This window comes from Mirounga leonina, unplaced genomic scaffold (assembly GCF_011800145.1).
Source record: "Mirounga leonina isolate KUSES-001 unplaced genomic scaffold, KU_Mleo_1.0 Mir_260, whole genome shotgun sequence".
Classification (NCBI taxonomy): Eukaryota; Metazoa; Chordata; class Mammalia; order Carnivora; family Phocidae; genus Mirounga; species Mirounga leonina.
In genome coordinates this window covers 2,314,709-2,341,759 of record NW_023270642.1, presented here as the reverse complement: position 1 = coordinate 2,341,759, position 27,051 = coordinate 2,314,709, and the positions used below count along the sequence as shown (strand labels likewise).

Here is a 27,051-nt window from a genome sequence, read left to right as displayed (position 1 = left end):
ATTGTGGGGTTGAGCCCTGTGTCGGGCTCTATGCTGGGTATGGAGCCTGCATAGGATTCTTTCTCTTGCTCCCTCTCCTTCGGCCCCTCCCCCCACCTAATGTGCATGCATGCTCCTTCTCTTTAAAAAAAATAAAGTGCAAAGGTCATAGGCTTAAAAGAGATCCTAAAAGAGAGGATATACAGATTTATGGATATAACAAATTTAACTTTAAAAAGTAATTAAAGAAGTTCAGAGTAAAACAATGAAGTGTGGAGATTAGTAGTTCTTTCAGATTCTTGAGGTACAGTACAAATTTAAATATGGAAAATTACATAAAGCATATATTCACTGTGAAAGAAATACTCCAGTACAATGTTTGTTTATTCATGTAATATGTATTTATTGAGTAGCCAGGTACTGGTGATACAATGGTGAACAGACAGAAGGTCTCTGTCCTCATGGGGAAGCAATGCCAAATAAGAATAGAAATTAATGTGAAATTGTGGTGAGTGTTAATGAAAGAAATAAACAGCTAAGATGCGGCATTAGTAGAAATTTTATTTAGAATAATCCTTTTGGAAAGAAATTTGTCGTTGTCTTTCAGTAGACTTTAAAATGCGTAATATCTGTTAACCAGATAATCCCATGTCTGGTAATCTGTACTGTGAAAATAATAAATAACAGGAAAAAAGTTCAAATATTTAGAAGTGTTCCTTGTGGGGCGCCGGGGTGGCTCAGTCGTTAAGCGTCTGCCTTCGGCTCAGGTCATGATCCCAGGGTCCTGGGATTGAGCCCCGCATCTGGCTCCCTGCTCAGCGGGGAGCCTGCTTCTCCCTCTCTCTCTGCCTGCTGCTCCTCCTGCTTATTATACTCACACTCTCTCTCTGTGTCAAATAAATAAATAAAATCTTTAAAAATTAAATATTATTGAACAACCCCTTTCTTATACCATATACAAAAATAAACTTAAAGTGGGTTAAAGATCTAAACATGAGATCTGAACAATTTAATTAATGCCTTAAAAGCAATAATAAACTATTGGGACTACACCAAAATAAATAATTATTGTTAATAAGGGTGACTAATGGGTAGACCATCTAAATGTCTAATATCCAACAGTAAAAACTATACATAGATGAATATGTACAGTATGATTTTGTTACGAAGGCAAAGAGATAAATTAGTAGTAGAAAATAGTTCATAGAAACTTTAATAAAGGGGAAAATATTTCATGAAAAAATCTGGACACATTATATGTTTAATAGAAATAAAACTATAGGGGAAAAAGGATGTAGAGTAACAGATTAGTGGGAAATAGTAGTTGCTTTAGTTCGTAGGACTATTAGTGAATATTTTAATAATTGTCCCTTATCACCAACACCATCAAGCTCACTCTTCCTCCCAGAGGAAGTCACCATAAACAATATGTCTTGCTTGAATTTTACCTGTGCATTTGCATATGAATACTTATACTATGCACATGATGGTTTAATTTTGTATTTTAAACATTAATGGTATCATATCATATGTACCATAATGATAGCATACCATATATCTTGCAACTTGTATTTCTTGCTTGTTTTGTTTTGTTTTTTGGTTAATGTGTCTAGTTCTTTGCACATAAGTTTATTTTTGTGAGAGCTTAGTATTCTATAATACGGATATAGAATAATTTATTAATCATTTATTAAACTATTCTCCTTAGTTTTTAGTTCTTTGTTGTTATGAACAATTCTGCTGTGAATATCATTGTTCATTTATTCATTTATTAAAAATTTTTTGAACCCCTCTGTGTGCCAGGCACTTTTCTATATACTAAGAATACAGTAGTGAACAAAGTAGACACAGATCTTACATTTAGGGAGTTAACATTTATGTATATATCTCTTTGTACACAGACATTTTCTTAGAGTGGGTTTTCTGGGTCTAAGCACACCCTGAATTTTGATAGCTCCTCCAGCTTGCTTTCAAAAGGCTTCATAGTTTGTTCTCCTGTCATAGCTTATAACATCTCATTTTCTTTATCACCCTTTTCCCCTGTTTGTGCTATTTAAAAAGCAAAAAATAAGGGAAAACTTGAAGAATGGTCCTTGTGGGATGGTGGATGCTTTTACTTATTTGAAATAGGATAAAGTTACCCCAGGGAAATAGAATAGAGAGGCTAAAACCAGAATAATGGCTGTGTAGATGCATTTATATTGGAAACAGAGGAGCAATCAATTTTTGATACTGGAATAATTTGTACTCTTTATGGGAAAAATATATTGGAGTTTAAATATGAAAGGCAAGACTTGAAAACTTTTGGATGGCAATATAAGAGCACACATATCCCTGACATTAGAGTAAGGAAGTTCTTAAAAGACAAGAAAAATACAAACAATAAAGGAAAAGATTGATAACTTTGAGACATTAAAGTATAATGTATTTTTACTAAAAAAACACTATAAAGGAACTCAAAAGTTAAGTCACAAACTATGACTGCAATATATAAAACTGTCAAGGGATTAATTTCTACAATATATAAAAAACTTCTAGTTTTTATTAAGAACAAGATAAATACTATGGAACTGTGGGCAAAAGAGATGAATTGGCATTTCACAGAAAAAAACTTAAGATGTACAATAAACATACAAAAAGATGCCCAGCCTCACACAAGAAGATGCCAGTTAAAACCACAAGGATTTACCAAAACAATCTACAAATTCAGTGTAATCCCTATCAAAATACCAATAGCATTTTTCACAGAACTAGAACAAATAATCCTAAAATTTGTATAGAACCACCAAAGACCCCAAATAGCCAAAGCAATCTTTTTTTTTTTTAAGATTTTATTTATTTATTTGACAGAGAGGGAACACAAGCAGGGGGAGTGGGAGAGGTAGAAGCAGGCTTCTAGCCAAGCAGGGAGCCCGATGCAGGGCTTGATCCCAGGACCCTGGGATCATGACCTGAGCCGAAGGCGGACACTTAATGACTGAGCCACCCAGGCGCCCCTAGCCAAAGCAATCTTGAGAAAGAACAGAACTGAAGGTATCATAATCCCAGATTTTAAACTATCTTACATAGCTGTAGTAATCAAAACAGAATGGTACTAACACAGAAATATCCTGTTCCATAGATCAGTGGAACAGGATAAAAGACCCATGCATACAAACCCACACTTCTATGGTCAATTAATCTATGACAAAGGGGGCTAGAATATGCAATGGAGAAAAGAGTCTCTTTAATAAATGGTGTTGGGAAAACTGCACAGCTACATGCAGATGAATGGAACAACCCCTTTTTTATACCATACACAAAAATAAAGTGGGTTAAAGATCTAAACATGAGACCTGAACAATTTAATTAATGCCTAAAAGAAAACATAAGTAGTATTCCCTTGGACATCATTCTTAGCAACATATTTATGGATATGTTTCCTCAGGCAAGGGAAACAAAAGCAATAATAAACTATTGGGACTACACCAAAATAAAAAAGCTTTTGCACAGCAAAGGAGACCATCAACAAAACAAAAGGCAACCCAGTGAATGGAAGAAAATATTTGCAAATGGCATCTAATAAGGGGTTAATATCCAGAATACATAAAGAACTTACACAATCAACATCAAAAAAACTAAGCAATTTAATTAAGAAATGAAGCAAGGACCTGAATAGATATTTTTCCAAAGAAGAGATACAAATGGCCGACAGACACATGAAGAGATGCTCAAATCACTAATCATCAGGGAAATGCAAATCAAAACCACAATGAGATCTCACCTCACACTAGCCAGAATGGCTAATATCAAAAAGACAAGAACTAGCAAGTGTTGGTGAGGATGTGGAAGGGAACCCCCATGCACTGTTGGTGGGAATGTAAATTGATGCAATCACTGTGGAGAACAGAATGGGTTCCTCAAAAAATGAAAAACAGAAATATCCTATAATTAGTAATTCCACTACTGGGTATTTAACCAAGGAAAATGAAAACACAAATTTAAAAAGACATATGCACCCCTGTGTATATTGCGACATTATTTACAGTAGCCAAATTATGGAATTAGCCCCAGTGTCCATTGATAGATATATGGATAAAGAAGATGTGGTCTATATATACGAAGGAATATTACTCAGCCATAAAAAAGAATGAAATCTTGTCATTTGCAACAACATGGATAGATCTAGAGAGTATAATGCCAAGTGAAATAAGTCAGAGAAAAAACAAACAAAATAAACAGACTTAACTATAGAGAACAAACTGATGGTTACCAGAGGGGAGGTGGGTGAGGGGATGGGTGAAGTAGGTGAAGGGGATTAAGAGTACATTTATCTTGATGAGCACTGAGTAATACGTAGAACTGCTGAATCACTATATTGTACATCTGAAACTAATATAACACTGTATGTTAACTATACTGGACTTAAAATTTAAAAAAAATATGGGGATATGTACACATTTGATAGAACTATAGGCAAGGGAATGATTTAACACAAAATTCAGGGTTGTGGTAACTTCTGAGGGGAAAGTAGGAGGACGTTTGGAGCAACACTAATAGGGAAGTTGTGTTTCTTTTCTTTTTTTTCTTTTTTTTAAGATTTTTATTTATTTGCGAGAGAGAGAATGAGAGACAGAGAGCATGAGAGGGAGGACGGTCAGAGGGAGAAGCAGACTCCCTGCTGAGCAGGGAGCCCGATGCGGGACTCGATCCCGGGACTCCAGGATCATGACCTGAGCCGAAGGCAGTCGCCTAACCAACTGAGCCACCCAGGCGCCTGGCAGTTGTGTTTCTTAAACTGGGTGGTGAATACAGGGATAGTCTATTTTATTATTCTTTTAATTGACTTACCTTTTATGTTTGTATGAGAGGTTTTATAATTTTAAAAATCAGCCAACAGCCAAATCACTTTAACATAATTCCTTTGTTTCTCTTAGTCTCGACATTTATACAGCCTTTCCGTAATACCAGGCATTTAATTAACAACCAGTAAATTATAGTTTATAAAAATCAAATCAATTATTTCTTTAAGATTTTCAATTAATTCAGTTGAATTCAATTCAATTTCAATTAATTGAAGCCTTAATTCTGTTCTTTATACAATCTGATACTCATTTTCAATTTAAATTAGAAATCCATTTTTTTATGTATATTCAATTTTCATTTGACTTTTGAAGTATTAGTTGTAAATACTTGATGTGTAGTTTTACTTTAAGAAGTCTTTTAACATTTTAATAAATGTTAAAAACAAATACTAGGTAATTCATCCTTGATAATTTTTATTTTTCCTGGCAGCTAGCATTGGATATGTGGAGGAAATTGATGGTTGAACCACTTCAGACCATCCTTATCCGAATGTTGCTCCGAGAAATAAAAAAGTGAGTACTGATATTTGTCTTCTTGAGTCAATTCTAATTTGCTGTTTGAAATGGTTTCAAATAGTGTACAGTTGCATGGCTGTTAACTAGACATAGGCCTTGGTTTACTTAAACAAGTCTCATTTTCCATCTTAATGCCAATATTCTAAAATTGTTTTATAATCTTTTTTTGATAGGTCTTTGGTCTTTAGCCCAATATGCTTAGTAAATAAGTAAGTCCCTGAAGGAAGTGACCTGTCATTTGTTGTTGCAAGCCTGATACCTCTTGGATCTTCCAGGGCATAGCTGAATTGTTTGAACATAATCTCTCAGTTTAAATCTTGAAAGGATAACATACCTATTCAAGAATACAAATTTTTCTAGGTAGTTGGTTACCTCATAGCTCCAGTGTTAAATTCGTAACTTGTCTGTATGTGAGCTTAGTTTGTAGGAAAATGGCTGCCCACTCTACTCATGGGTCAGCATGAGTTTACCTAATTGCTGTGTGAATAGAATTTAAGAGAGTAAGTTTTCCTATGGAGTCCAGAATAGAAGATCCCTGGGTCAGCTCTGGCCTAAAAAAAAATTTTTTTTTTTTTTTTAATTTTATTTTATTATGTTATGTTAGTCACCATACAGTACATCATTAGTTTTTGATGTAGTGATCCACACTTCATTGTTTTCGTATAACACCCAGTGCTCCATGCAGTACATGCCCTCCTTAATACCCATTACTGGGCTAGCCCATCCCCCCACTCCCTTCCCCTCTAACACCCTCAGTTTGTTTCTTAGAGTCCATAGTCTCTCATGGTTCATCTCTCCCTCCAATTTCCCCCCCTTCATTTTTCCCTTCCTTCTCCTAATGTCCTCCATGTTATTCCTTAATGTTCCACAAATAAGTGAAATCATATGATAATTGACTTTCTTTGCTTGACTTATTTCACTTAGCATAATCTCTTCCAGTCCCATCCATGTTGATGTAAAAGTTGGGTATTCATCCTTTCTGATGGCTGAGTAATATTCCCTTGGATATATGGACCACATCTTCTTTATCCATTCATCTGTTGAAGGGCATCTTGGCTCTTTCCACAGTTTGGCTATTGCGGACATTGCTGCTATGAACATTGGGGTGCCTATGGCCCTTCTTTTCACTACATCTGTGTCTTTGGGGTAAATACCCAGTAGTGCAATTGCTGGGTCATAGAGTAGCTCTATTTTTAATTTTTTGAAGCACCTCCACACTGTTTTCCAAAGTGGCTGTACCAACTTGCATTCCCACCAACAGTGTAGGAGGGTTCCCCTTTCTCCACAACCTCTCCAACATTTGTTGTTTCTTGCCTTGTCAATTTTTGCCATTCTAACTGGTGTAAGGTGGTATCTCAAAGTGGTTTTGATTTGGATTTCCCTGATGGCTAATGATAATGAACATTTTTTTCATGTGTCTGTTAGCCATTTGTATGTCTTCTTTGGAGAAGTATCTGTTCATGTCTTCTGCCCATTTTTGGACTTGATTATTTGTTTTTTGGGTGTTGAATTTGAGAAGTTCTTTATAGATCTTGGAAATCAGCGCTTTGTCTGTAGTGTTATTTGCAAATATCTTCTCCCATTCTCTGGGTTGCCTCTTTGTTTTGTTGACTGTTTCCTTTGCTGTGCAGAAGCTTTTTATCTTGATGAAGTCCCAAAAGTTCATTTTTGCTTTTGTTTCACTAGCCTTTGGAGATATATCTTGAAAGAAGTTGCTGTGGCCGATGTCAAAGAGGTTACTGCCTATGTTCTCTAGGATTTTGATGGATTCCTGTCTCACACTGAGGTCTTTCATCCATTTTGAGTTTATCTTTGTGAATGGTGTTAGAGAATGGTCGAGTTTCATTCTTCTGCATGTGGCTCTCCAATTTTCCCAGCACCATTTATTGAAGAGATGGTCTTTTTTCCATTGCATATTTTTTCCTGCTTTGTCGAATATTATTTGACCATAGAGTTGAGGGTCCATATCTGGGCTCTCTATTCTGTTCCATTGGTCTCTGTGTCTGTTTTTATGCCAGTACCATGTTGTCTTGGTGATCACTGCTTTGCAATATAGCTTGAAATTGGGCAACGTGATGCCCCCAGCTTTTTTTTTCTTTTTCAACATTTCCTTGGCGATTCGGGGTCTTTTCTGATTCCATACAAATTTTAGGATTGTTTGTTCCAGCACTTTGAAAAATGTCATTGGAATTTTGATCAGGATGGCATTGAAGGTATAGATTGCTCTGGGTAGCATAGACATTTTAACAATGTTCATTCTTCTGATCTATGAGCATGGAATGTTTTTCCATCTTTTTGTGTCTTCTTCAATTTCTTTCATGAGTGTTCTGTAGTTCCTAGAGTATAAATTCTTTACCTCTTTGGTTAGGTTTATTCCGAGGTATCTTATGGTTTTTGGTGCTATTGTAAATGGAATCGTTTCTCTAATTTCTCTTTCTACAGTTGCGTTGTTAATGTATCAGAAAGTAACTGATTTCTGTGCATTGATTTTGTATCCTGCCACATTACTGAATTGCTGTATGAGTTCTAGTAATTTGGGGGTGGAGTCTTTTGGATTTTCCACATAAAGTATCATGTCAACTGTGAAGAGAGAGAGTTTGACTTCTTTGCCAATTTGAATACCTTTTATTTCTTTTTGTTGTCTGATTGCTGATAGGATTTCTAGTACTACGTTGAACAGTAGTGGCGAGAGTGGGCATCCTTTTTGTGTTCCTGATCTTAAGGGAAAGACTCTCAGCTTTTCCCCATTGAAGATGATATTCGCTGTGGGTTTTTCATAGATGGATTTTATGAACTTGAGGAATGTTCCCTCTATCCCTATACTCTGAAGAGTTTTAATCAGGAAAGGATGCTGTATTTTGTCTGATATTTTTTCTGCATCATTTGAGAAGACCATATGGTTCTTCTCTCTCTTCTTATTAATGTGTTCTGTCACATTGATTGATTTGTGAATGTTGACCACCCTTGCATCCCGGGGATAAATCCCACTTGGTCGTGGTGGATGATCCTTTTAATGTATTGTTGGATCCTATTAGCCAGGATTTTGTTGAGGATTTTGGAATCCATATTCATCAGGGATATCGGTCTGAAATTCTCCTTTTTGATGGGGTCTTTGCCTGGTTTGGGGGTTAAGGTAATGCTGGCCTCATAGAATGAGTCTGGAAGCTTTCCTTCTGTTTCTGTTTTTTGAAACAGCTTCAGGAGAATAGGTATTATTTCTTCTTTGAATGTTTGGTAGAATTCCCCAGGGAATCCATCAGGCCCTGGACTCTCGGTTTTTGATCACTGCTTCAATTTCGTTACTGGTTATTGGCCTATTCAGGTTGTCAATTTCTTCCTGTTTCAGTCTTGGGAGTTTATAGGTTTCCAGGAAGGCATCCATTTTATCCAGGTTGCTCAATTTCTTGGCATATAGTTGTTGATAATAATTTCTAATAATTGTTTCTATTTCCTTGGTGTTAGTCGTGATCTCTCCCCTTTCATTCATAATTTTATTAATTTGGGTCCTTTCTCTTTTCTTTTGGATAAGTCTGGCCAGTGGTTTATCGATCTTATCAATTCTTTCAAAGAACTAGCTTCTAAGTTTCGTTGATCTGATCTACTGTGTTTCTGGTTTCTAATTCATTGATCTCTGCCCTAATCTTAATTATTTCTCTTCTAATGCGTGGCTTAGGCATCGTTTGTTGCTTTTTCTCTAGTTCTTTAAGGTGTAAAGTTAGTTGGTGAATTTGGGGTTCTTCTGGATTTTTTTGAGTGAGGCTTGGATGGCTATGTATTTCCCCCTTAGGACTGCCTTTGCAGTATCCCATAGGTTTTGGACTGATGTGTTTTTGTTCTCATTGATTTCCATGAATTGACCTGTCATTTGTTGTTGCAAACCTGATACCTTTTGGATCTTCCAGGGCATAGCTGAATTGAACTGAATATTGAATATTGAATTGAATATTCTCTCAGTTTAAATCTTGAAAGGATAACATACCTATTTGAGAACACAGATTTTTCTAGGTAGTTGTTTACCTCTTAGCCCCAGTGTTAAATTTGTAAATTGTCTATATGTGAGGTTAGTTTGTGGGAAAATGGCTTTCCACTCTACTCATGGGCCAGCATGGTGGACTCTTTACCTAACTGCTGTGTGAATAGAATTTAAGAGAGTTAAGTTTTCCTGTGGAGTCCAGAATAGAAGATCCTTAGGTCAGCTCTGGCCTAAAAAATTCTTTTTTTTTTTTTTTTAAGATTTTATTTATTTATTTGTTTGACAGAGAGAGACAGCGAGAGAGGGAACACAAGCAGGGGGAGTGGGAGAGGGAGAAGCAGGCTTCCCGCGGAGCAGAGAGCCTAATGCGGGGTTCGATCCCAGGACCCTGGGATCATGACCTGAGCCGAAAGCAGATGCTCAACCGACTGAGCCACCCAGGTGCCCCTGGCCTAAAAAATTCTTACTAGACTTCAGTTTTGAGGAATCAGAAGCACTAAAAGTCAGTCATACAGCTGTGTGTATAATAAATTTCATTTTACTGGAACTGATGTTGTAGGAATTATATAGACCAGTGAATTGCATTGTGATGATGGCCACTCCATCTGAAAATGCTTTCTTTAAGAATACCCAAATATGAGTTTTTTTATGTGAGGGGAGAGAAAAGGAAAGCATTGTTCTTTCTATGGGGTCCTCATAGAACATTAAAAAATAAATAAATAAATAAACAGAAAAAACAAGCCACCAAAGAGGATAAGGGAATATTTTAGAATTTAATGTTAATGCTAAATAGTAGAAAGTAGATGGTAGCAATTAGTAACTTGGTTTTAAAAAACCGTCGCTCTCCCTTTTTTTTTCCAAAGATAGGGAGATGGAGAGAAAAGGATAGTGAAGGAGGAAGGTGGGAAAATTTTTTTTCTTTCTCTGTTCTTTACTAAACCATAATTAACTAAAAGAACACTCCCAACAATATTTGTAGGTTCTAATGTATTTATTTTGCTATGAAATATTAACTGTTTCTTGACTTGGAATTCAGCTATTTTACATTAAGTTTATTGATAGTTTTTTTAAATGTCTCTTTTAATATGTTTTGTCCCAACCTAGTAAATCTTCTTAAGTGTGATTGTTAGCTTGTTAAAAATGAATTTGATGAGAAATTAAAGAAAATCTAACTGCATATGAAAAATAGTACAATAGTAATAAAACAATAATAAAAATTAAAAAATAATACAATACAGGATATTTTGGAAAAGACATAGAGGTTATTTGGTTACAGATATTAGGCCAACTTGTCTTAATTTTGTTGTTATAATCAGCTTCCATGAAAGTATTATTTGACATGCCCTACTAATCTAATATCTCATTTATTTTTCATGTGTACTCTATTAAGTAGGTGTTATCCCACATTTTACAGCTAAGGAAACTAAGGCATAACAACAACAACAATAATAATAAAATATGGGAAAAAAATGATAATAATAAAATATGGGAGCTCTGTACCAAGAAGTGTTCTAAAAGCTTTACCTGCATTATCCCATTTAATACTCATAACTCTGGGATGTTGATACTACTTCTATTCCCGTTTTACAAATAAGATGTCAGTGGTGGTACTCTAACAAAGCTAATTTGAGTCCAGCCCCTATCTTCTTAATTCCAGGGATTCAAATACGGCTTCTGCTAACTCTAAATCCATTATGCCTATCTTTTAAATTCACAGAATATTTCTTTCATTCCTAGTTCTAGTACTTTAGCTTTTATATACACTTTAGTTTTATAATGCTTTGAATATTCTAGTAATTTTACACACAGTTCTTTATTTGATCTTAAGGAGGCAGGGCAAGTTTTATTTATAAGTAAGTAAATTGAACTTCAATAAGTAGAAATGACTTATTGAATTTGAAATAGCTAAGGCAAGAGACTCCATGCCTACAAACTTCCAGTTTTGGTATTTCTACTGCTTTGCTTTAATATCTATTTATCCATTGTCGTTTGAGATAATATGGCCAGATATCATAACTTCCATTACAAGGACAAGTGGCTTTGGTAGGTATTCCCCATTGGTAAACTTGTCTGAGCCTTATAATGGGATGTGATGGTGAATATTATCATAGGCTCATTTTACAAATGGGGAAAATGAGGCTTGAGAGGATAGTCAACTTACTCAGGTCACATATCTAGTATATGGGTTAATGAGAATCAGAAGTTAGGTCATTCTGGTCTTTGAGTCTGTGGTCTTACCCATATATTACATATTCTTAGCAGTAGTTTGCTGAAGTTGCATCTCATTGCCATTGCTGCTAACAAAGAAGTATTTTATTGTGTGTGCCTACAACTTCTTTGTGGAAAGAGCTCCAGCAAACTTAGAGAATAAAATCTTTTCAGATCTAGCAGAGCATATTACAAGTTTGATTTCCTGTCAACTTACTCACAATTTCCTTTCCCTGTAATCATCCCTAGGTTCCTAGATATTCTCTACAAGTTTCTAAAGGGCATTACTGTGAACTTATGGTTTCTCAAATCTGGCCACTGAAAATCAAGCTTACACAAGGGATGTTTAAAAGCATTAACTTTCTACAAAAAAATTATAAAAGTAAAATATGTTGATTGTACATACTTAAAAATGTAAAGAAAGTTAAAAAGATAAATTAAAAGACTTTCACTTTTCCCCTGATGCCTTCAGTTCTGTTATTTGAAGCAAACCATTATTAAGGATTTAAAGTATTTTCTAATAGAAATTCTCCATGCATTTAAGATTGTATATGTGCATATATATATATATATGTGTGTGTACATGCATTTATATGGATGTGTCTATGTATATATCTACACACCTATATATTAAATATACACAAATACATATGTACTTGCATCCGGGGAGTTTACATTAGTATTAAGAATACTTAAAATATATTTTTCTTAAAAATTAGAACAGATTAGTGGTTGGTGTGAGACTATAAAGTGGTAGTATGAGGGAGTTAGTTGCTTTATGGTGATAAAGTAGTTGTATATCTTAAATATAGTGGCAGTAACATGAATCTAGATACGTGATAAAACTGCATAGAATTACATATATACAAACAAATAATTGCGCATAAAAACTGAATAAGGTCAAAAATCTAAATAAGGTCTATAGGTTGAATCAATGTTGATTTCCTGTGATTGATGTTGTATCATAATTATGTAAGATGTTACCACTAGAGAAAACCAGATGACCGTTTTCAGGACCACTCTATATTATGTTTGCAACTTCCTGTGAATTTATAATTATTTCAAAATTAAAAATAATATTTTTTAACTGGCACATAGAATGTGAATATCCCAGTTTTCTTCCTTTTAGCTGCAACTTTCTTCTCTTCCCAAGTAACTACTGATGATGGTTGTACCTAAATATTTGTTTATTTAAGTACAGTGGTTTTTATTTTTTTTCTGTGTGGAATCTTTATATTCCTTTAAGAAGATGATGCAAGCTCTGGAGCCTCCCCCCATAAAGATACTGAATATACATATGCACACAAAACTTTACATACTTTTTAGAAGGTTTATGGATTCATAGGATCAGAATTGCTGCCTTAGAATTTACATGGTGGACTTCTTTATCCCCAAGAGAATCATTTGGCAAATTGTAATCTGAAATAAGTCTCTATGCTTAGTATTTGTTAAATTGGAAAAGGTTTTATTTATTCTGAAATTATAACTCAGCAGCAAAGCAGTCATGACTTTAGCATCCTCTCTCTCTTGTATAATCATAAACAAAGGCAAGAATTAAGTGACAAATGGAAAAAAAAATTGAATTCATAGCTCCTGGGTTTTTTTTTTGTTTTGTTTTGTTTTGTTTTTGAACTCTTCCTACTTTCACCACTATTCTAACATCATACCCCTGTTAGATTCCAAAGTTTCCTAGAGGTGTGGTTCCCTATCAGGGCTCTTTTCTGTTCCATGTGTTTGTCTGTCCTTGGGCCCATACCTCACTGTGTTTATTATTATAGCATAATAAGTCTTGATATCTGGTAAGGCAGATTTGCCCTCCATAAGCCAGAAGTATTCTTGCTGTTATTTGACCCTTTACTCTTTCATATATAGGTCATAATCATCTTTTTTTTTTTTTAAAGGTGATTATAAGTTACCTAGAAAAAATTTTCTGCAGTATTGAAATTGAGTTGAATATATAAGTTAGTTTGGAGAGAATTTACATCTTTATTAAACCTTCCTATTAAGTTATTCCTATTACATCTTCCTATTATCTCCTAATAAGTTTTTATAAATTTATTTGTAAATGTTCTTCATTCATTTTGTTTGATTTATTTCAAGATACTTCATATTCTCTGATACTGGTACAAAAAGTTTGTATAATTATCCATTCTATTTGTTTTCTGCTCATGTATTGAAATACAGTACTTCTAATATATAAATCTTACATTCAGCCACTTAGTTAAATTCCATCATTTTTAGCTTCTTCTCCAAGAAAAAAAAGTGTCATTTCTAAAAATTTGTGCTTATTTTTGTGCTATGTAAGCTATCATAATCTGTAAATGATAGTTATGTTTCCTTTTTGTGTGTGTGCACATACACTTGCTGCGCGCACACACACACCTCAATGACCAGGACCTCCACAGCAATGTTGAAGACGAGTGATGGATAATGAGCATCTTTTGTCTCTTTCCTCATTTTAAAGGTTACACATGTAACATTTCCTCTTTTAAAATGATGCTTCCTCTAGTTTTTTTATTAGATACTCTTTATCAGAATGATGAAATTAATTTGAATTTGGTATTGAATTTTATAAAATGATTTCTATTTGTATTGTGATCATGGTTTTTTTCTATTAATCTGTTAGTGTGGTAGGTTACATTTATGGATTTTTTAATATTAAACTATCCTCATATAACTAGAATAAAACCCAGATTGGTTGTTGTCTATAATAATTTTTATAAACTTTTGCATTTGATTTGCTAAATAATACTTTATTTAGAATTTTGAATCTATATCCATGAATGGAATGGGCCTATAAATATTCTTTCTCATAATGTCTTTGGGTTTGGTATCAAGCTCATCCTTGTAGGATGGATTAGGGGCTATTCCCTCTTTTTCTTTTGAGTAAAAGAGTGTATAAAACTGGGGTGATCATTTATTAAGATTTATTTAAATTCAGTTAATTGGGGCGCCTGGGTGGCTCAGTTGGTTGGGCAACTGCCTTCGGCTCAGGTCATGATCCCGGAGTCCCGGGATCGAGTCCCGCATCGGGCTCCCTGCTCAGCAGGGAGTCTGCTTCTCCCTCTGACCCTCCTCCCTCTCATGCTCTCTGTCTCTCATTCTCTCTCTCGCAAATAAATAAAATCTTAAAAAAAAAAAAATTTAAATTCAGTTAATTAACATATATTGTATTATTAGTTTCAGAGGAAGAGTTCAGTGACTCATCAGTCTTACGTAACACCCAGTGCTCATTACGTCACGTGCCCTCTTTAATGTTCATGGGGTGATCATTTTTTGGAGTATTTAGTAAAACGTCCTGCAAAGCCATCTGGGTCTAGAGTTTCTTTGTAAGAAGAATTTTTTTTTCACATTTACAAATTAACCTTTGCCTTTATTTTCTATTATTGAAGTATAGCTGACATACTATGTTATATTCGTTGCTGGTGTACAACATAGTGATTTGACAGTTTTATACATTACTCAGTGCTCACCACGATTAAGTGTAGTCACCATCTGTAACCATACATTATTAATATTATTGACTATATTTCCTATGCTATACTTTTCATTTCCGTGACTTACTTATTTTTACAACTGGAAGTTTATACGTCTTAATCTCTTCACCTGTTTTGACTATCCCCGCCCTACTCACATCCCCTCCAGCAGCCACCAGTTTGTTCTCTGTATTTAAGAGCCCGTTTTTTTGTTGTTGTTGTTTTGTTTTATAGATTATACATGTAAGTAAAATCATGTAGCATTTGTCTTTTTCTGTCTGACTTATTTCACTTAGCATAATACCCTCTAGGTCCATCCATGTTGCAAATGGTAAGATCTCATTTTTAATGTCTGAGTAATATCCCATTGTATATGTATACTGCATCTTTATCCATTCATTCTATCAGATACTTTGGTTGCTTCCCTCTTTTGGCTGTAGTAAATAATGCTGCAGTAATTGCAGGGGTACGTATATCTTTGTGAATTTGTGTTTTCATTTTCTCTGGATAAGTACCCAAATAGTGGAATTACTAGATTATAGGATATTTCTGTGTTTCATTTTTTTGAGGAACATCCATTCTGTTTTCCACAGTGATTGCATCAATTTACATTCCCACCAACAGTGCATGGGGGTTCCCTTCCACATCCTCACCAACACTTGCTAGTTCTTGTCTTTTTGATACTAGCCATTCTGGCTAGTGTGAGGTGAGATCTCATTGTGGTTTTGATTTGCATTTCCCTGATGATTAGTGATTTGAGCATCTCTTCATGTGTCTGTCGGCCATTTGTATCTCTTTGGAAAAATATCTATTCAGGTCCTTGGTTCATTTCTTAATTAAATTGGTTTTTTTGATGTTGATTGTGTAAGTTCTTTATGTATTCTGGATATTAACCCCTTATTAGATGCCATTTGCAAATATTTTCTCCCATTCACTGGGTTGCCTTTTTGTTTTATTAGTGGTCTCCTTTGCTGTGCAAAAGCTTTTTATTTTGGTGTAGTCCCAATAGTTTATTATTGCTTTTGTTTCCCTTTCCTAAGGACATATCCATAAATCTGTTGCTAAGGCTAAAGCTACCTATGTTTTCTTTTAAGCATTTTATGCTTTCAGGTCTCACATTTAGATCTTTAATCCATTCTGAGTTTATTTTTGTGTATGGTGTAAGAAACTGGTCCAATTTCATTAATTTGCATATAGCTGTTGAGTTTTCCCAACACCATTTATTGAAGAGACTGTCTTTTCCCTGTTGTATATTCTAGCTTCCTTTGACATAGATTAATTAATTGACCATAGAAGTATGGGTTCTCTATTGTGTTCTATATATCTATGTGTCTGTTTTTGTGCCAGTACCATACTGTTTTGATTTCTGCTGCCCTTTTTTTTTTAAGATTTATTCATTTATTTCAGAGGGAGAGAGAGAGTGCAAGTGGGGGAAAGGGTAGAGGGAAAAGGAGATAAGTAGACTCCCCGCTGAGTGGGGAGCCTGATGTGGGGCTCAATCAGAGGACCCTGAGATCATGATCTGAGCCTGAAATCAAGAGTCAGATGCTTAACTGACTGAGCCACCCAGGCTCCCTGATTACTACAGCTTTGTAGGATATCTTGAAATCTGGGATTGTGATACCTTGAGCTTTGTTCTTTCTCAAGATTGCTTTGGCTATTCAAGGTCTTTTGTGATTCCATACAAATTTTATTTGTAAGGATTATTTGTTCTAGTTCTGTGAAAAATGCTATTGGTATTTTGGTAGTGATTACATTCAATTGGTAGATTCCTTTGGGTAGTATGGACATTTTAATGATAGTGATTTTTCCAATTCACAAGCATTGTTTGTGCATTTTCAGTTCCTTTCATCAATATTTTATAGTTTTCAGAGTGTAGGTCTTTCACCTTCTTGGTTAATTTATTCCTAGGCATTTTATTCTTTTTGGTGCAATTTTAAGTGTGATTTTTAAAAAAATTTTTTTCTGCTCCTTTATTATTAGTGTATAGAAACACAGCATTTCTGTATATTAATTTTGTATCCAGCAAGCTTACTGAATTCATTTATTCTAATAGTTTTTTGGTGGAGTCTTTAGGGTTTTCTGTATTTAGTATCATGTCATCTGCAAATAGTGATGTTTTTACTTCTTTCTTACCAATTTGGATGCCTTTTCTTTCTTTTTTGTGTTTGATTGCTGCAGCTAGGACTTCCAGTACTGTGTTGAATGAAAGTTGTAAGACTGGACATTTTTGTCTTGTTCCTGATCTTAGAGGAAAAGCTTTCAGTTTTTCATCACTGAATATGATGTTAGCTGTTGGTTTTTCATATATGGCCCTTTGTTATATGTTTCTCTAACTTTGTCGGGGAGTTTTTATCATGAATGGATGTATTTTGTCAGATGCTTTTTCTGCCTCTGTTGAGATAATCAGATGGTTTTTGTCCTTGTTCTTGTTAATGCAAGGTATCACATTGATTTGTGAGTATTGAACTGCTCTTGCATCCCTGGAGTAAATCCCATTTGATCGTGGTGATCATGGTGATCGTGGTGAATGATCCTTTTAATGCGTTGTTGAATGTGGTTTGCTAGTATTTTTGTTGAGGAAATTTGCATCTGTGTTCATCAGGGATATTGGCCTGTAGTTGTGTTTGTTTTTTCTTTTGTGTGCGTGTGTGTCTTTGTCTTGGTTTGATATCAGGGTAATGCTGGCTTTGTAGAATGAATTTGGAAGTTTTCCCTCCTCTTCTAAGTTTCTTGGAATAGTTTGAGAAGGGTCAGTATTAAGTCTTCTTTAAATGTTTGGTAGAATTCACCTATGAAGCCATCCGGTCCTGGACTTTTTTATTGTTGGGATTTTTTTGATTACCAGTTCATTTTCATTACTAATAATTGGTCTGTTCAAAGTTTCTATTTCTTCCTGATTCAATTTTAGAAGATTATATGTTTCTGGAAATTTATCCATTTCTTCTAGGTTGTCCAGTTTGTTGGCATGTAATTATTAGTAGTAGTTTCTTATTCTTTGTATTTCTGTGATGTGGGTTGTTATTTCTCCTTCATTTCTGATTTTATTTATTTGAGTCCTTTTTTTTGTTTTTTGTTTTGGATGAGTCTATCTAAATGTTTATCAGTTTTATCTTTCAAAGAACCAGCTCTTGGTTTCATTGGTGTTTTCTTTCTTTCTTTTTTTTTTTTAGTCTCTAATTCATTTGTTTCTGCTGTAATCTTTATTATTTTCTTCCTTCTACTAACATTAGGCTTTGTTCATATTTTTTTGTTCCTTTTGGTGTAAGGTTTTGTTTTTTTGTAAGGTTTGATTATTTGCAATATTCTTGTTTCTTGAGGTAGGTCTGTATCAATGTGTACTTCTCTCTTTGAACTGCTTTTCTGTGTCCCAAAGATTTGGGACTATTATATTTTCATTTTCATTTGTCTCCATTTATTTTTTGAGTTCCTCTTTGATTTCTTTGTTCACCCATTGGTTGTTTAGTAGCATGTTTTTTTAGCCTCCATGTGTTTGTGTTTTTTTCCAATTTTTTTCCTTGTAATTGATTTCTAGTTTCTTACTGTGAGGTTAGAAAAGATGCTTGATATGACTTCAGTCTTCTTAAATTTATTGAGACTTGTTTTGTAGCCTAATGTGATCTGTCTGAGAAAATGTTCCATGTGCATGTGAAAAGAATGTTTATTCTGCTGTTTGTGGATGGAATGTTCTATATATATCGTTAGGTCCATCTGGTCTAATGTGTTGTTCAAAGCCATTGTTTCCTTGTTGATTTTCTGTTTGGATGATCTCTCTATTCACTGATATAAGTGGGGGTGTTAAAATTCCTTACTATTAATGTACTACTGTCACTGTCTCCCTTTATGTCTGTTAATTTTTTTTTAAAAGATTTTATTTATTCATTCATGAGCAGAGAGAGAGGCAGAGGGAGAAGCAGGCTCCCAAGGAGCAGGGAGCCCGATGCGAGACTTGATCCCAGGACCCTGGGATCATGACCCGAGCCGAAGACAGACGCCTAAACCATCTGAGCCACCCAGGCGCCTTATGTCTGTTAATTTTTGCTTTATATATTTAGGTGCTCCTATGTTGGGTGCATAGGTGCTTAATAATTATTCTATTCTCCTTTTGGATTGATCCCTTTATCATCATGTAATGATCTTTGTCTCTTGCTACAGTCTTTGTTTTAAAGTCTATTTTGTCTGATGTATATATTTCTACTCTAGCTTTTATTTTCATTTCCATTTGCATGGAATATTTTTTTCCATCCCTTCACTTTTAATCTGTATGTGTCTTTAGGTCTGAAGTGAGTGTCTTATAAGCAGCATATAGATGGGTCTTCTTTTTTCATCCACATCACCCTATGTCTTTTGATTAGAGCATTTAGTCCTTGAATATTTAAAGTAATTACTGATAAGTATGTACCTATTACATATTATTTTGTTCATTGTTTTCTGGTTGTTTTTGTAGTTCTCTGTTCTTTGTTCTCTTCCCTTGTAGTTTGATGGCTTTCTTTAGTGTTATGCTTAGATTCTTTTCTCTTTATTTTTTGTGTATCTAGTATAGGTGTTCGATTTGTGGTTACCATTGGGTTCATATATAACATCCTGTGTGTATAGCAGGCTATATTAAATTGATGGTTGTTCAAGTTTGAATACATTCTGAAAGCATTAAATTTCTACACCCTCCCTCCACGTTTTAATATGTGATGTCATATATTACATCTTTTTAATTTGTTTATCTCTTGACTGATTTTTGTAGATATAATTGATTTTACTACTTTTGTGTTTTAACCTCCATACTGGTTTTATAAGTAATTAATGTACTATATTTACTATATGTTTGTTTTTATTTGTGTAATTAAATACCTTTTATTATTTTCTTCTAGTTACGCCCTTTCTTTCCACTTAATGAGGTCCCTTTAACATTTCTTGTAAGGCTGGGTTAGTGGTGATAAACTCCTTTAACTTTTGTCTAGGAATCTGTCTCTCCTTCAATTCTGAATGATAACATTGTCAGGCAGGGTATTTTGGTTGTAGTTTTTTCCTGTCAGGACTTCAAACATAACATGCTACTTTCTTCTGGCTTGCAAAGTTTCTGCTAAAATATCAGCTGATAGTCTTAAAATATTACCCATGTATATAAGTATTTTCTCTTGCTGCTTTTATTTTTTTAAGATTTATTTATTTGAGAGAGAGAGAGAGCGTGTGAGTTGGGGGGAGGGGCAGAGGGAGAGACTATTCAAGCAGACTCTCCGCTGAGTGCAGAGCCTGACGCAGGACTTGATCTCATGACCCATGAGATTGTGACCTGAGCCAAAACCAAAAGTCAAACACTTAACTGACTGAGCCACCCAGGTATCCTTACTCCTGCTGCTTTTAAAATTCTCTATTATTACTTTTGCCATTTTAATTATGTATCTTGGTGTGGATCTCCTTAGGTTTGTCTTGTTAAGGGTTGTCTATGCTTCCTGGACCTGGATATCTGCTTTCTTTCTCAGATCAGGGAAATTTTCAGCTATTGTTTCTTCAAATAAATTTTCTAGCCCCTTCTCTCTCCCTTTTTTCAGGGATTCCTATCATACAAATGTTATTACTATTGATGATGTTGCAGAGTTCTCTTAAGCTATTATTTATTTTTCTTTTTTCCTTTTTTTTTTTTTTTTTTTTTTTGCAGTTCAGCTTGGTTGCTTTCCATTACCCTGTCTTCCAGATCATTGATCCATTCTTCTGCATTTTCTAAAAGTCTGCTGTTGATTCCCTCTAGTATATTTTTCATTTCAGTTATTATGTTCTTCAACTCTTTTTTTTAATATTTTGTATCTCTTTGTTGAAGTTTTTACTAAGTTCATGCACTCTTCTCTCAAGGCTGGTGAGTATCTTTATGACCATTACTTTGAACTCTTTATGAGAAATATTGTTGATCTCCATTTTTACTTGGCTCTTTTTCTGTTACTTTGTCTTATTCTTTCATTTGGGATGTATTCCTCTGCCTTTTCATTTTAACTCTCTCTGTTTCTGTGTATCACTTAGGTTAGCTGTGTCGCGGTCTTGAAGTAGTAGCCTTGTGTAGAAGAAGTCCTGTGTTGCCCTGTAGCACAATCCCCCCCCGGTCACCAGAACCAAGTGCTCCATTGGTGTTCCCTGTGTGAGCTACATGTGCCTTCCTATTGTGGCTAAGCCATAGTTGCTATGGGCAACTATCTGCTATAACCCACTTTGCCTGCTGTTGGGACACTGGGCAGAATTTGCTCCCCACACTGTTGAGAGGCCCAGCTGCAACTGATGGTTGGGGCCAGCACTCAGCCTAGTTGGCTGCAGTTAGCCTCTGCCACTGCTGCAAACGCATTGAAGGGCAAGGGCTTGCTCCATGTGCATCCAGCTAAGAGGACTGGCTCTAGGAACTGGGGGTTGGCTAGTGCATTGTATTGTCTCCCAACTTCTCAGGGCAGGAGTCACTTTGGAGTGGCACCGGCCTTGGCAGGGGCAGCCTGATCGGTGTGGCAGGGCAAGAACCACTTTGGAGGGATGTCTGCTGAGTTGGGTTTATTGGATGGAGCAGGTCTGTAGGGGAGCACCGGGGCAGGGAGGACCTGCTGTGGAAGCAATGTAGATGGGAGAATGTTAGAACTGTGTCGGTTATCTAGACCAGGGAGTGGAAGAGAAATGGCACCCACCAACAGTGTAGTTCCTTGAGAAATCTCCTGTGGATCGCTGCCCCTCCAGCACATGTTCTAAGATTAGTCAATAAATCTTCACATATACCCCAAGCACTTTTCAAACTGCTGCTTCTCTGCTATATTTCTGCCAAGTTATTTAGTGTGCTGGTTCTTTAAGGGCAGGGACTCAGTTTCCTTTTACCCTCCAGCTCTCCAGGGGTTAAGCTCTGCTGATTTTTAATGCTCCTGAAGTTAAGCTGGATAATTTTCAAAGCCATACATTATGGGGACCCGTCTTACTAGTGTGGGTCCCCAGGGCTGGGAGTGCCTGCTGTAGGGTCGGATCCCCTCACTCCTTGCTTGTCATGTTTCTCCCACCTTGTAGTTAGCTGATTGGGTTTGGTTCTAGACTGCATCTCTGTCCCTCCCACCTTTTTTGATGTGGCTTCCTCTACAACTAGCTGTGGAAGATTTGTTCTGCCAGTCTTCAGATTATTTTCAGAGTTAGTTGTGTAGATGTAGTTGTTGCCTTGGTGTGTCTGTCCATGGGATGAGGTGAGCTCATGATCCTCCTTACTCTGCCATCTTTCCAGTCTCTAGTAGAGTGCTGGATTCCAAAGCAGTTGTCACAGAATTTTTTAAATAAGATTTTTACACTGCGTATAGTTTTTTCAGTAAGATATTTATTTCTTCTAAGTCAGTTGTGAATTATTTTTTCAGAATTATTGGAAGTAGCTGTTGACAGTATTTTCTTTAAAAAAACTTTTTATTTGCGGGCGCCTGGGTGGCTCAGTCGTTGGGCGTCTGCCTTCAGCTCAGGTCATGATCCCAGGGTCCTGGGATCGAGCCCTGCATCGGGCTCCCTGCTCCGTGGGGAGCCTGCTTCTCCCTCTCCCACTCCCCCTGCTTGTGTTCCCTCTCTTGCTGTGTCTCTCTCTGTCAAATAAATAAAATCTTTAAAATAAAATAAAATAAAATAAAATAAAAAATAAAAAAGCTTTTTATTTGAAAGAACTTTAAATTTACAGAAGAGTTGCAAAGCTAGTGCAGAAAGTTCCTGTATACTCTTGTTTTCGTAATATTATCATCTCACAACCCATGGTGTATTTATGAACATTAGTACAAAACTGTTAACTAAACTACAGATTATATTTGCATTTCCCCAGTGTTTTCACTGATGTGTTCATTCTGTCCCAAGTCCAGTCTAAACCACAGCACTGCATTTAGCTCTCACGTCTCTTTTGGTCTCCTCTACTTGGTGGAGAATTTTTTAGTCTTTCCTTGTGTCTCATGAGTTGATACTTTTTAAAAAAATTAGGGTGATCAGGTATTTTGTAGCATGTCTGTCAACTTTGATTTCTCTGATATTTTGTCATGATTAGACTGCGATTATGGGTTTGGGGGAAGAATTCCACATGGCGATATATACTTCCTTCTCATCATATAATATCAAAGAGTTGAGAATATCAACAGTACTTTTTTTTACTTGTGATAAACTTTAGTCACTTGGTTAATGTATTATTTTCTTTTTAATCCCCATCTGGAATAGTGTTTTCTTTCATAATATTGCTTATGTGCATCTTTTCTTGATGACTTTTGTGAAAAGTTTGTGTATTTTGTTGCATTTTTTTCAGAGAATCAATTTTGTCTTATTGATCTTCCCTATTGTATATTCCATTCTTATTTTTCTTTCATTTCCTTCTTCTGGGAGACAAGAGTGTTTTTAGATTGGGCTGAAATGGACATAGAATCTTTGGTGAGGGGGAGTCTTCAAAATCTTTAACCAAAGTATTTTTTTTACTGTAATCTCTGGTATTCATTCAGTTGAGATATGAGTATATAGTATAGAAGTTGAGGAAGGGTTCCTAATGTGAGACAATATTTAGAATTCTGGATATTTAAAAATTGTTTCTATGTGATAATCTCAGTTAAAGGAAATGAAGACATTAATAATTTATTTAGTTTATTGTAGCTTATTTTAATTACTTAGAGCTCCGTTAATTTTTGGTTATGTGAAGGTGTATTAGGTGTATTTTATGCTATACCACCACCCATGTCTCTAGGAATTTTTGCATATGATCATACATAGAACTATCTTACATTTCCGTATTATAAAAGAAATATATGTATAGATCATAAAGATTCTCCAACCCCAAGGTACTTTCTTGGAAGATTTCAGAAAATTGAAAAATTTACTTCTTTAAAGGAGTAATCTGTCAGGCTAATGGAGGATTTTTCCTTGTGAAATCAGTATCTTCCACTAAGTGAAAATTCTTATGGAGCATGAATGCTGAAATACTTAGTAAACTATAGTTAGGATTTCATGACTTTTGGAGAAAAGTTGTAATTGGATGCAGTGGAATTTCTGCAGGAAGGACAAGAAGAAGGTCTAAAGAACACAGACAGAAAATAGCAATCTAAAATGATGTAAAGGGAGAAAAGGAGGAGCTCATGGCTTAAAGATCATGCATCATCTGCTTTTAAGATATAAACTAGGACTGGTCTCTTTTTGTTTAATCGTGTTCTTATAAAAGATGGCTTCTCTTGAGATATGTAAACACTATAGGAATAATCCCAGTTTCATGCGTTTTGAAAAAAAGTGTTTTATAGAAATACTAGATTTACAAGTGGAATGTAGGTTGTAAATTTTTTTTTGTTAAGAGATTCAATGAAACAATGGTTAAAAATTTTTTCATGGTAACACAAAATCTGTACACACAAAATGTAACTGATAATCCTTAAGTAAAGGTGTTCCTCTTATATAAGGAAGAAAACACCTGGTGTAACCATAGATTGTATATTCAGTGTTTAGTTCACTTGGAAGGATAAATTTTATTCATATGCTAACTTATCTATCTTTTATATTAATATAGTAGACTTGCCAACTGGACTTTCAGTGCAGTAACAACCTAAAGTTGTTTATAATTTTAATAAATAAAAATTGTAACTTCATGTATCTAAATGTCACAGTGTAAGATTTGAATATTTTCAGTGATATATAAAAAGGCAAGCATAACCAAATAATTGGAAACATAAATATTGTGGTATAAATTTTCTGCAAGAATTTTAGTTTTACTTTAGAATTAAAATTGGAGGGGTGCCTGGGTGGCTCCATCCGTTAAGCTTCTGACTCTTGATTTTGGCTCAGGTCATGATCTCAGGGTCATGGGATCGAGCCTCATGTGGGGCTCCATGTTCAGTGTGAAGTCTGCTTGAGAGTCTCTCTCCCCCTTTCCCTGCCCTCCCCTGCACATGTTCCCCCTCCTTTTCTCAAATAATAAATAAATCTTTAAAATTAAAACTGGATATATGAAGTTATAAAAACAGATGAATAGATATATTTTTAAATGCTGGTAAAAGGAATTGCTTATTGAAAACCCTGAGTTTTTAATGTTAAAAGGATTCAAAATTGTGTTTCTTTTCTCCAGTAATTCTGTAGTTAACTTTCTAATGTTAAGTACTGTTTGAACAAAAGTAAAAATTAAAATGAAATTCTTCCCCTTTGAATTTGGAACACTGTAACATAGGTTGCTATGGCTGATTTGTGTTTTCTCTGATATATCTGTGTGTTTGTTATTCTACTTCTAAATTGTGTAGATGTTGGAGATTTCATTGAGGAAAAATACAGTCTTAGATAAAGATAAAATCTAACTTAGTAGTCTTTATTCTTTTGTATCTCTCAATTCCTGAGAGATATGTTTTAAAATTTCCCAGCTCATTTTTAGATTTATTAACTTTTTTCCTTGCAATTGTTCGTTTTTGTTTCATACCTCTGTTGGGTTGTCATCTTCATGGTTATTTTTATTGTAATGTATTTTTGTCTGTCTTGTACTTTTTCTTTATTGTGGCACATATTAATATTGTTATATCAGTTTTCTTTGTACTTTTGGGGGCTTTGGTGTGTGTGTGTGTAACTTTTTTAGTGTAAAATACAAGATACAGAAAACTGTACAACACAATTGTACAACACAATTGTACAGCCTAATGAATTATTATAAGGTGAATATTCTTGTTACTACCATCCAAGTCAAGTAATAGAACCATGCCAGCCACCCCTGAAACCTTTGAATGTGTCCCATCCCTTCCCTTTCTCCAAAAGTTTACCACTATCCTGACTCTCAAGGTAATTCCTTTCTTCTTTTTCTTATGGTTTTATCACCCACATGTATATTCTGAGACTCTCTAAGAGTTTAGTCTTGTCCATCCAAAAGAACTTTACATGTCTTTTAAGTCTTTTAATCAGCAAGTTGCTTTTGCACTCTTTTCTTCCCCCTTGTACTTTGTTGATGAACCCTGGCCATTTGGTCTTTTAGACTTTCCCTTTTTCTGGATTTTGCTGATTGCATGAGGCACATTTAAATATGTTCCTTTGTCCTCTGTATTTCCTGCAAATTGGCAGACCAGAGGCTTACTCAGACTCATTGGTTCCCTCCGGCAAGACTATAGATATTCTTCCATAGTGTCTGTTTTTTCACTTTTTTGGATGTAAGCAGCCAGTGATATTGAACACGGACATCTTTTTGTTTATTGAAGTTTGTAAAACTGTCACTTTAATTCTGTCATTTTGTTTTCATTTTTACCTAGAATAATCTTATAAAGACATGCTTCTCTCTCCTCTACTATTTGGTTACCCAATGGTAAAAGGTCATGTAGGGAGGATAAAATAACTGCTTGTTTCTTTCCTTTACTCACTTGTCAAGGTAATTAGTTGGTTTGCTGTGATCCTCAGAAAGTGACCAATTAGCTTTTTTTTTTCATTATATTGTGATGAACTTATAGACCTAAATACATTTGATTCATTTCTCTTCATTGTTTTATTAAAGTTTAAATTGCCTCTCTTTGGTTAGTTGGTCTTTTTGATATGACCCTAGTCATCCTTGCTATCTTCCTTGCTATCTAGTGTGCCAGGATGTTCCAGACTTATCTTGTACATTTTCTTCCCTGGACCTTGTAATTAGCTACTCAATGAAAAACTTAGTTTTATTTTTTAATTTTTTTTTAAGATTTTATTTATTTATTTATTTGAGAGAGAGAACATGTGAGAGAGAGCACAAGCAGGGGCAGCAGGCAGAGGGAGAAGCAGGCTCCCCACTGAGCAGGGAGCTTAATCTTTACCACATCCTTGCATCCATGAGGTTTAGGTACCTTTATTATCCCCACTTTACAGACGAGGAAATCTGAGTACTAAGAGGTTAAGAAATGCTTGTCCAAGGTGACAATTAATGCAGCCAGAACTCAAACCCAGGCAGTCTGACTCCAAAATCCTGGCCTTAAGGTCTATGCTAAATATTCCTATTAGTCCCCATCATCCCAGCTGAGTGGTTTCATTATATTGGCAATTTCATTATGATTGCTCTAGGCATTTTCCACACAGTCCTGTTAGGATCAAATAATAAGCCATATTTCTAAAATTCTTCATA

General features: G+C 35.2%; 1 protein-coding gene across 4 annotated transcripts in view; it reads left to right on the top strand.

Annotated features, from left to right (window-relative positions):
- Nucleotides 1-27,051, top strand: part of CUL2 (cullin 2) — a 97,646-nt gene that overhangs the window by 41,629 nt on the left and 28,966 nt on the right. For all 4 annotated transcript variants that reach the window (XM_035029563.1, XM_035029562.1, XM_035029564.1 and 1 more), the window contains exon 6: nucleotides 5,254-5,336. In XM_035029563.1, the coding sequence (XP_034885454.1) occupies nucleotides 5,254-5,336 (83 nt within the window). The remainder of the gene's footprint in view (nucleotides 1-5,253; nucleotides 5,337-27,051) is intronic.